This window comes from Mus caroli, chromosome 10 (assembly GCF_900094665.2).
Source record: "Mus caroli chromosome 10, CAROLI_EIJ_v1.1, whole genome shotgun sequence".
NCBI lineage: Eukaryota > Metazoa > Chordata > Mammalia > Rodentia > Muridae > Mus > Mus caroli.
Genome location: NC_034579.1, coordinates 47,880,028 through 47,892,049, shown reverse-complemented (window position 1 = coordinate 47,892,049; position 12,022 = coordinate 47,880,028). Strand labels below are relative to the sequence as shown.

Below are 12,022 nucleotides of genomic sequence, written 5' to 3'. Positions count from 1 at the left end.
CAGCATGGAAGTGTAAGCCGAATAAACCCTTTCCTCCCCAACTTGCTTCTTGGTCATGATGTTTGTGCAGGAATAGAAACCCTGACTAAGACATCCAGCAAGCCTTACCTGAAGATCAGGGTATTCTGTTTGTCTCCTGTGACTATTACTAGTTCCTCTGTAGTAGCCAGAACAATGCTCCCCCCAACAATGTGTCCCAACTCCTGAAATCCATGAATATGTTGCTTAGTATGACAAAAGAGATTCTGCAGATAGCATTAAATTAAGGATTTTGCAACAGAGAGATTGCCTTGGGTTAATGGATAAGCTTACTATAATCCAAAGATCTCTAACTAACTAATGGTCAGATTTGAAGATACCATACCCTGACTTCGAAGCTAAGGAAGAGACCAGAAGACAAGGAGAATACAGACAGTCCTTAGAAGCTGGAGAGGAAATGGGACCAGCCACCGCCCCCCAAGAAGCAACATAGATACCCAAATGTGATTGTATTTCAGTGAGCTTGCTGACTTTCAGGACTAGAAGATGTTAAACCCTCTGTAAGCCATTGGGTTTGTATAAGTTATTGAAGCAGCAATTTTCAATTTGTAAAGTATTCTGTTTACACAACACACAGAGAGTTTGTAATATGAAGCTTTGACCTTGAGAAGCCAAGACTATCAAATTGAAAAGTTTTTATGTCAGTCTCTTCCTGGGTCTGGTTTTAAGGGTCTCTGAGGCTAATTAAGGCTCTTTTCCTAGCCTTTCCATGACTTGCTACAGATTTACTAGTCTGGATTCAATAATGCTGTTAGGGAAATAAAGAAAAGAAGCACAGAGCCACTTTCCAAAGTCGTAAATGCAGAGATTGCATGAGCCCCATTCCATCCAGATAGTCTCATTTAAAATCAAGACACTTGCTTTCCAGAATGGAGGGCTTTCCTGTCCAGTCAGCACCAAGACAGAGATGCTGCTGTGGGCTAATGGGTGGGATAAAAAAATGACTTTTTTTTTCCTGAGGATATAAAGTAAGAAAAAGCAAATAATGAATGTTGGGCAGGAGAGCTTCATTTAGTCATTTAGTTCTGCATGGGTAAGCAACATCTGTGAGAAAGTTGCCTTTCCTCTCAACTTACGGACATTTATGACCATAGCAGAAGGTGGTATAAACACATCATGATGAAGTGAGAGGATAAAGTCTTAACTGCAGGCTGTAGTAAAACCTAATGAGATTTCAGAGGTCATTGGTATAATCCCCAGCACTGAAGCATGAGGCCCTCTCCACTCCTTCTCCTATATGTACAACCTGACTCTGGCAGTGATGGAAACTGATTCCTAGGACAGTCAGGTTCCCATTTGCAATTATTTCTTTCTGGCAGTGTTCCTATTTACCAGTAATCATTTTATTGGTACCACTTGGCCCTAGCTCTGTTTTCTTGTGACCACAAATAGTTAAGAATGAACCACGAAGACAGTGGGAGGTGCTGAAGCATCAGATGCATAGATTGCCTGGATCAGTGAGGCTGGAGACTAGACCAGGATTCTGAAAACTCTTCCCAGGAGGCCATAATTGAGAACTACTTGATTATGCTCACTTTTATCCTCAATAATTAAATTTTTAAAATTCACTTTATATCCTGATCATAACCCTCACCTCTTCTCCTAGTCTCAGCCTTAAAATTCCCTCCTCCTCAGAGAAAGGGGACACCCTCCCTTTTGGTACTACCCCACCCTACAGGAGTAGACATATACTCTCTCACTGAGGCCCAATTGGGCAGTCCAGTGAAGGGAGGGGGATATAATGCTAGGGAACAGAAATGGAGACAGCCCCTGCTCCAATTCTTAAGCGGACCTGGGGTGCTGGCTCTGCACCCACTCCTACAACACCCAGAGGGAGCCCTACTCCCAGGTACTCTGAAACACTCAGGATCACAGGTGAGCCCACAACATCTGCCCCAACACCTGGAATAACTGGAACCTCCAGGATCCAGGGACACAGGAACCCATGCCCAGCCAGTGGCATAGGTTCCTTCCGGTTTGAACCTGCACCCAGAGCAGTCTTGGCACTGACTCCACACCCATTCCTACAACACCCAGAGCGAACCTGACTCCGGGGTACTCTGAAATGCCAAGGATCACGAGATCACAGGATCACAGGATCACAGGATCACAGAATCACAGGATCACATAGACAGCTGGACTTTGAGGAGTTCTGACACAGGATCACAGGAAGGAAAGGCTCCAGTCAGAGACAGCAAGGGCTGTTAGCACTTACAGAGGGTTTAACATCTTCTAGTCCTGAAAATCAGCAGGCTCACTGAAATACAACCGCATATGCCAACTCTGATTGTTAATGGATGCAGCAAATGTGGTGTTAAGAGGAATAACAGTGGACCTTGGCACGCCATATTCGATTAGTCATGCCTACCCCTATGAATATGCATGTAGAGTCTTTGTTGTATTTTGAGTGAGAAACTCCCTCCCCCGTCCAGACATATATATTTGAGGGCTGGATCTAGAGTTAGTGCTGTTTGGGAAGGTGATGGAACCACTGGGATGTGAAGAAATTGCCTTGCTGAAGAAAGTATATCATGGGGGAGGGCTTTGAGGGTCTAGTAGACTGGCTCCTGTTTCACTCTGTGTTGTCTGTGTGTCCTGGAATTCGATCATTGCACTTCCTGAATGCCAGGCCATACCTCCCTCACATGAATGGACTGGGTTTACCCTCTGAACTGTGAGCTAAAATAAACCTTTTTTTTTCTCCAAAGCTGTTTTTTTTTTTTGTCAGTGTGTTTTATGACAACAGGGCAATAATTAGTGCCGTCTTGCCTTTGAAGAGACAGCAATCATTAGAGGGATCATTTCTTCGTTCTTCCAGGGCTGATATATTGACTGCAACTGCTGGCACAAGTCATCTCTCTTTTTTTTTCCTACCAAACCATAGTAATTTAGTTAAGAAACTTCCTTGAGGAGACACAATGGCCCTTTTCATTCATGTTTGCAAGTCAAAACTTCTGGGATTATGTCACTTCCGCAAAGAAAACACAGTCTACTAAGGGCTTTGGTAAAATATGTTTTGTAGCTGCAGTTTGGGAGTTGGATATAACTTTCTAATCTCAGACTAGAAAGCATACCTTCTAGCTTGAACTGACCTCCACTATTAATGAGCTTGTCTCCCCATAGCTCTTGCTGACCTTTTGTTGGCAATTGTCCCTAGTCACTGGTCTCTCAGGACAAAGTGCTGCCTTTATTTTGAGTTTAAATATGAATTTGCAAACTGTGGATCTCCACCTAGAGCTGGATTCCCATTCGCCACATAAAGTCAAGATCCTCCCCCACACCAAATCCCATAACACCCCCACCAGCACTTGATATTCCTAAATTGGTATTTTCACAGAGAACCCCTGATTCAACGTACCTTGTAGTGGAAGAGAAAGAGTCCACAGAACAGGCTGTATAGATCTGCTGTGAGCAGAGAAAGGTTGACCGAGGTGGCACTCGTTTTCTTTATGACAACTGGCATAAAGCTGTAGAGACCAAACATGCAGGCACTAAAGCCAACATAGAGCAGTCCTGCGGAGTAAGAAGATAGCGTCAGGACCTTTGTGGGGCATCTTCAGTATCTGGACTTAGAGGATAAGGGGAAGGGATGCATCATCCAAGACTCACTAAAGGTGCTTTCTTTTCTTTCACTGTATTAAATGGTGTTTAATATGAGCTGAACATAAGTGAGAACTTGAAACTTGTGCTTGGAAAATATACATTCTGCTTCTTCCCATGTAGCTGAGAAAGGATACTTCTTGTCTCTGTCTCTGTCTCTGTCTCTGTCTCTGTCTCTGTCTCTCTCTCTCTCTCTCTCTCTCTATCTATCTCCCTCTCTCTCTGTCTCTCTCTCTCTCTCTCTCTCCCCTCTCTCTCTCCGTCTCTCTCTCTCTCTCCCTCCCTCCCTCTTCCCTTCCTTCTCCCCCACCCCTGTGTGCGTGTGTGTGTGTGTGTGTGTGTATGTGTGAGCACATACAGGCACACACCTGTGGCAACCAGAAGGAAGTATCAGACCCCCTGGGGCTGGAGGCGAAAACCATTGTGAGCTCCCCAGTATGGGTGGCAAGAAGCACATACAAGACCTTCTACAAGAACAGCAAAGCTCCCTTAGCTGCTGAGTCACCTCTTATGGCTTGCCTATGTATTTCAAAACATTTTTATCCTCTTAGATTATACTTGCAAAATGTATATATTATATTCAACATTAAAATATATAAATAAAAATAATCATAGACTGCTCTGAATGGTTATCTATGCAGGTATTTCAATTAGACAAACTGGACTTGAACCATGCCTTAACTATGTCTTTGGGCAGACAATGTGATTGCTTTGAACATAGGAAATCTGCTAATTTCTTTAAAATTACTGAATTTTGTTCACCTCTCCCAAATTAAGTGTCATTCTTCTGTCACATTTCCTAGGCTACTGTGAACTCTAGACACATCATTTGTAATATTAACCAGGAGTACAGAGTTTTGGATGATATATAGCAGGGTTTTATAAGTAATTATAGATTCTATCACTTCCCAGGTACATATGCACAAAAGTAGTACTCATTTCTCTGCCTTGAAAGTACAAGATGTGACACAATTCATTGGTTCTCTGGATATTATAAGTAGCCTTTCTAATGGAATCTTGGATTAAATGTATCTGGGGTAGGATATGAGCACCTCACTTCCTTTGAATCATGTGAATTCAGTGGAACTTGGTTACTATTGGATGTCCAGTCCCTCTGATTAAGAAGACCAGCCATTCCTCCAGAAATGAATTTGTTTTGTTCTTATGAAAGATACTAAAGAGCCCAGGTTTTATTCTTTGTTTCTCATCCCAAGTTTAAGGAAAGCTACATCAGATACACATCAAAGTCATGGTGAATATTAAGCAAATAGTGCAACAGCCCCCTCTAGTGTGGTGGACATGCCCTTCATACTGAGAAAGATGATACCCCTATTTTCTGAGTTCAGTAAGCTAGTGTATCTCGTTACATGTATACATCTATCTGCTAAAATGCTAGTAGGGAGCATGCCACTCCCCACAAGAACTTTTAGTTCCATAAAAATAGTCAATTTCCTTACAGTAGGGTTTTATACCACTTATAATTCATTTTCTTTTTAGCCATCTTACAAAAATTATAACAAATACTAGATAACCCATAACTAATACATAAAAGACTTGAGAATCGATTCAGTATTCCTTAAGAAATCTGGCATTACTTGGTCCTGTGAAGGCTCTATGCCCCAGTATAGGGGAATGCCAGGACCAGGAATGGGAGTGGGTGGGTTGGGGAGCAGGGGGAGGGAGAGGGGATAGGGGATTTTTGGAGGGGATAACATTTGAAATGTAAATAAAGAAAATATGTAATTAAAAAAGGAAAAAAAAAAAAAGAAAAGAAATCTGGCATTAAAAGACAGGGAGCAAGACCTACCCTTAAAGTATTCTACTGAAGATAATCAAATCTGGGTAGAATACAGTCCAGATACATGAGAGCCTGCCTTTCTTTCTTCTTTTTCTTTCTTTCTCCCTCCCTCCGTCCCTCCCTTCTTTCTTTTTTCACTTCTTTTCCCTTCATTTCTTCCTTCTTTCTCTCTTTCCCTCCCCACTCACTCCCTCCATCCGCCTGTCTGTCTGTCTGCCTGCCTGCCTGTCTACCTGTCATTTTGTCTCTCTGTCTGTCTGTCTACCTGCCTGCCTGTCTGCCTCAATGTCTTGAGCACTGTTGATTTAGATCAGAGGATGACTGTGTTCACAAGTTCTTGAATCCGAACTGTCTTCTTATCTGGTAAATCATATACTGTGGTGGACTGGTGATTTCTAATGCTTTGCAGTCACATTCTTTTTCAGTGAATTCTTCATTGGGAATCTAGCATGCCCATGCTTTTGGCTAGGAATCTGACAAAATGAGGAATAGACAAAAAGCTTAGAGCTCTTCATGGTGAGGGAATAAAAGATTTCTTAAAAGAGAATGGCCAGGGTTTGATTTAGGAAGGATGCTCATATAAGGCTGCGTTGCCAACATGGCATTTACTCTGAATGTGAAGGACTAGCAGGAGATTAGAGAAGGTGTGGAAAGAATATTTTAGGTAGTGGTGTCGTCACCTGAGAAGATTCTCAAGTAGGGTAAAGTTATGCTCATTCTGGGGGTTTTCAGAAGCCGGATAACTGAATCACAGGGTTGAGGTAGAGAAATCAGGGAGGCTGGCAGAGCACACAGAGCCCTGTATATCTTAGAAAGAAATTTGTAATTGCAGTAGGATGTAGGACCATGAAAGGCAGCCTTGTTCCTGGTTGAGCTAAGGTTAGAAACCCCGGTGATTCTAAAGAGATGGCAGGCATTTTGTCTGGTTGCCAGACACTAGGCTCCTGACATGAGGCCGTAGCCTCTATAGATTTGTGGCCATCAGTCACATAAGGACAATGCTCCAAGCCCCTCCACAGATAGAGGATATGACCACAGGTCACATAGGCTCAAGATAGATGTCCATTTTAATAAGGTACCTAAAGGCCTGAAGGGCGTAGCCAATTAAGCTTTCCTTCCCAGACACTCCTCTCTGCAAAATGTATTTAACCTCAGGCCTGCCCTGAAAAGTGGAGTATGGTTTTACAAATCCACTTTCCACCATGACAATAAATGCCTTAAAATCAGGGACTGCCTCTTTTCACTGGGATCCACCATTGAGAGCCATATAGAAGGTCTTCCCCTATAGAGCCACAGCTAATCTCTGTGCAGGCCTCTCTGTGCCTCCAGCTACAACCACCAAGCCAAGCCAACTGATCTCTGACCAAGCCAAGGACTCATCCCCATGGGATCCAGCTGGAGCTCCGCCTCTTTTCCACCTTGGCCCTGGGCTAGATCCAGCCTGTGGGGGCCCCCACTTCATTCTCAGCTCTTCTGTGGCTTTCAATGGTGCCTAGGTGCCCAAGAGCCTGAGAGCCAGATGGCCCCTACTTCCCTGCAGGCCTGGGGACTCCCAAGCCAACTCCTGTGGTCCCCGGGACTTGAGACTGCGCTCCCTGAACCCCAGAGCTGTGTTCCTTAGGCTGCTCTATAGGCTGACACCCTCCCAACAACCGCGAGATGAAAGTGCTTTCAGACTCCCTTGTCCTGTCTCCCTGAGAGGCCCAAGCCCTGTGGTGGACTAGACGCAGGACCCCCATTAACCCTACAGTAGGAATATCCCGAGCATTTTGTACCAGTGACCTAACATAATCTGATCTACATTTTAAAAAGATGACTTTGGCTACTCTTTGGAGGAGGGATGGAATGAGGAAGGGATGAGAAGAGAGATATGAGAAGAATAGTATCTCTGTCCAGCAAGAAAGGCTGGTGGTTCACTTGGAGAGAAAAAGGAAAGTGGCTGGTTTTGTGACTACTTGAACCAACTTATTGATGGCTTGGAGGTAGCAGTGAGAGAAAGGAAGGCATCAGGGAGGTGACTGGCTTTCTACTGTAGCAAATGGTTGAAATTCAGTGTCATTTCCTAGGATAATGTGGGCAATGAGAAGACCAGGTTTTCAGTGGACATGAAGCACTGTTTGAATGTCTTGGTTTAGATAGTTATTCATCATTCATGTGGATCTGTCCAGTGGAGTTCTGGATACATCATGAACATGCTGAGAGAAGAGGCACGGCTTTGAAATCAAAGCTTTGAGCTAAGCAGAGTAGGAACACAGCTATATAGTAGGCCTTCACACTTATAACTGGACCAACTCAGGATGGTCCAGCTTAAACATTCTAAGTACATTTTATAAAGTTGCTTAAGTTAGATGTGGGTGGCAGAGTGACACACAAACTGCCATTATAGTTAATTCTTCTACTAATCCAGCTAGTACTTGTGTGGATGGATACCTTATTTTGTGAGTCAATCACAGCCATAAAGCACACGATGAGACAGAGCTGGGATGATGGAGTACCACATCTCGCCCATCCACTGGTCTGAGATAGGCATTAGGTCCTTAATGGATGTTAGTGATTCACCTCAAGACCCAATTTGTTGTCTGAGGAGAGTTTTGAATCACTAGACATGATCAAACAAATGAAATACGTTTTGGCTAGCAACTACATGATGACCTTAGGTACATTTATAGACAGAGTGTATATTTAACAATTTTGTATCTGAAATGTGTTTCCTAACTAAAGTTTAGAGTTTGGTTTCTCTTGTTCTCATGCAGGGAAGAGATTTAAGGTAGAGAAACTGAAAATTACACTACTGGCTAATCCTATGGGGTCTTTGCTGTGTGTCATGGGTCATTAGCTAATCTCAAAAGTAAAGTAAGGCCATTTCTGTTGCTTCTGTGTTGAGCTTATTGAGTATGTTGGTCAAGAAACACAGCCGATACCAGATTGAACAGAGGGTGTTTCGTAGAGCACATGCTACAAATATATTTCAGTGATGACAATGACAGGGAAAACAGGGATAGAGAGGCAGCCGGAGAGTTGTAACAGCTATGAATCACATCACATGATGTGGAAAAATAAAGGCAGAAGTCATATTACCTAAGGTTAGAAATTAGGGGAGTACCATAGGGGTTGATCACAAGGAGACAATCATTTCTGGAGACCTGCCCATGAGTAGTATAGAGTAAGGACAGACACCTGCTTTCTTTCTTCTCACTCTCAGCTATTGTCTCTCAGTTACCAAGAGAGCCCAGCCTCAGGAGGATCATTTTTATGTACAGAGCAGGAGTGGGGAAGACATCAACCTGCGAGAAGAAGGCTAAGGAGCCTGACCTGACTGGGCAGTCTCACTGAACTCTTGAGTACTTGCCACCAATGTCTATTGCTGAGATATTTTGAAGATGAAGGGAGAAGGGATATCCTGTTTGACAAATGACTAGTTAATTTTGTGTATGTGTATACATATGTGCCCATAGTGTGTGTGTGTGTGTCCCACATGGATTTTATCTCCTCTTTTCTTTTAAGGTCCCACTGGTGTTCTGTCTTTCCTTTGTATACACTAGACTAAGACATTTTATTAATAATAGCAAGATAAAATAATATCTTAGAACGTATGTATTAGGGCAAACCTATCAAGAGCACTGAGCTGTCTGGGCATGCTAAGACAATGCAAATTAGGTTTATCACAGGAAACTGAAAACCTAGTGAGCCCATCTCAGAAACCGAGGCATAAGTTTCAACCTCATACATTCTGTTGTATGTGTATACATCTGTTTGTCTGTCTGTCTGTGTATGTCTCAGTCTCTCTTTTCCCCCCCTCTTTCTTTCTCTCTGAGTGTATGACTGTGTGAATGTGTGTGTGTGTGTGTGTGTGTGTGTGTGTGTGTGTGTGTGTATGCATGTGTAGATCAAAGACCAACATCAAGTGTCTTCTTCATTGCTCTCCAATTCTTTTTTGAGACAGGAAGTCTTGAGATAATGTAGGTAGAGTAGCTGGGCAGCAAGGCCCAGGGAGCTACCTGTCCCTGCCTCTCAGGATGCTGGGTTTACAGATGCCCTCCACCATGCCTGGCCTTTTACCTGACTTCTGGGGCTCAGCCCTTAGGTCCTCGTACTTCTTTCAGCCATCACTTTGCCTATTGTGTCACCTTCTCAGCAATCTTCAATGCATTCCTAAGGAACTCCCTGGACCTCCCTGCTCTAGGACCACATGATCCCATTGCCAGGTAAGATAACAAAAATGTCATCAGCCATAACTTCAGAAGTGAAAGGTTACACTCATGTAAGCCAAACCTATGTCTATTGGCCCCCAGAAATCCCTTTCCTCCACAGTTGACTTCCACATACGCTTACGGTTGTTCATATACCCATTAACACAAGCTGGCACATGAGATAAAGGCTATATTTAAGTTGTTTACTAGGTTTTTGGCTGTGAGCTAACATCCTGTTCAGGGAGGACAGCTCGACTATATTAAGTTCTATGTTTTACTTGAGTTTACTGATTAAATTATCACAAGTAGTCTTCCTGCTAAGTAGAGTAAAACAAAGAGATGAAAACAATTGTCTTGCTTTTAGTCCCTCCATCTTGAAATTAGTTCACACAATAATCCATTAGAAATAACCTTCATATCCAGAAAACATAAAGCATTTCTTTTCCCATTTACCCAATAGGGAAAAAAATACTCTCTGCATTGATAACATAGGAGCTGACGCAGATCCTGTGAGGTGTATTAGAGTCGTAGATAGAGAGGGATTGGGGGAAGTCTTTGGCAGATAATGATAAATGAAGATAGTCTTGGAATCTACTCTCCTTTGCGTGTGTGTGTGTGTGTGTGTGCTTGTGTGTGTTTTACTGGGAACTGATTGTCAGGCCTTGGAGGACCTGAAGTCGTGGGGAAGAGGTAACAGCATGGTGACCTTCCTAGTGTCTCCCAGACTCTTTGGTCCATGAGCTTTAGTAGCTGCTCTGTCAGTTCTCAGTTCCTCAGAAGATGGTGTAACACAGTCTCAGGCCTCTGCTGTGCTCTCTACTGCTTCCCTTTGCTGTTATAAAGACAGCAGAGAGAGAGAGAGAGAGAGAGAGAGAGAGAGAGAGAGCGCCTCTGCTGCCCCTTATTCACCTGCTCATTTACTGATCAGTGATTGACTGGATGTCACATGCCTATAAGTGAGCTAGACAACCAAACCCTGTAGTTGATCAGAATGAGCTCACAGCAACAAAGGTGGCTATGGTATAAAAATCTCTAATCCAAGCATACAAGTGCTTCAGAAAGGGGGAAAAAAAGTATATTTGATCCTATATCTAGGCCATTTTAACCTTGTTTCCAACCAGGAATTAATTTGATGCCCTGTGATATGAGCCTTTTGCACAGTATTCATGATCTTGGGCTGCAGGGGACTGATGTCTTAATGGCAATCTGTGAGCTTAGAGTAAAACTACCTTGTGATGGCACATTTAACTAACCCTGAATTATGACAAAGTCTTAGTGGACATGTACAGGACATTTACATAATTAGAGGATGAATTCCTTTTGATTACTGCCATTACTATCAATATTGAATTAATTTATCCTCCCAGACCACTGTATGTGAAGTACTGTGAAGCATGAGTCACGTTTAAGAGTCCAGACTTCAAGAGTCACAAAGGCACATGCTCTGGCCCCTGCAACTCATTTCATTTTCAACTGCCCCTCTCTTCTCTTCCCCCTCCCTCCTTTCTATTGCTTTTCATTTAATTATAGCATTTCCTGTCCATCCTCAAGAAGCAAACAAATGGACGACTCTGGAACAAACATAACGGTTGGGTAGCTCTTGTCTAAAGACACTGAGATCATCCGTCCATCAGGTATCATATAACCTTCTGTCCCTCATTCAGCCACCAGAGGGCATAATGTTGGTAGAAAAACAGTTGCTTATGGGCTGGGGTGGATACATTGGTGTGAGGGAATATGTCAAGGATCTTTTGCTCAGTGGAGGGAAAATATGCTGAATCAGTCACTTCTACCAAAGATACCTCTATTGGAGGTGGAGGGGCGGCACCTATATACCCCTAACCCCGATTTACACTCATCTGGCTCATATATTTTAAGCACTGCCCCACTTGGTCTGAATTCAACTCATGTTCACTTGCTGCGATCCTTTGCCTTGCGGCAGAATTCCTGAGTGAACTGGGGGATGCTTTCTCCTACATCTTGCCCTCTAGATGATAAGAATATCACCAAGGATCTGGCAATCCATACCCTAAAAGTTTTTAGAAGAAAGTGACTTTAGACAAAGTAAAATATAAGAAGTCCTGGATGTCTACTGAGTAGTTAAATGCCTGTCTAGTGTTTCCAAGGCCAGTTAGAGATCAATTAATAATTTCTTAAATCTAAGTGTTCCCTTCTGAAAAGGTTCTAAGGAGCCCCAAAGGCCTAGTATTTTGTTTCTTTTTTTTAATTTTTAATATTTTTATTACATATTTTCCTCAATTACATTTCCAATGTTATCCCAAAAGTCCCCCATAGCGACCCCCACTTCCCTACCCACCCATTCCCATTCTTTTGGCCCTGGCATTCCCCTATATTGGGGCATATAAAGTTTGCAAGTCCAATGGGCCTCTCTTTT

The 12,022-nt window shown here is 43.0% G+C and overlaps 1 protein-coding gene across 1 annotated transcript in view; it reads right to left on the bottom strand.

Moving 5' to 3' along the window:
- Slc35f1 (solute carrier family 35 member F1) overlaps positions 1 to 12,022 on the bottom strand; it is a 415,554-nt gene that overhangs the window by 20,285 nt on the left and 383,247 nt on the right. The window contains exon 7 of the mRNA XM_021174621.2: positions 3,398 to 3,552. Coding sequence (XP_021030280.1) covers positions 3,398 to 3,552 — 155 coding nt within the window. The remainder of the gene's footprint in view (positions 1 to 3,397; positions 3,553 to 12,022) is intronic.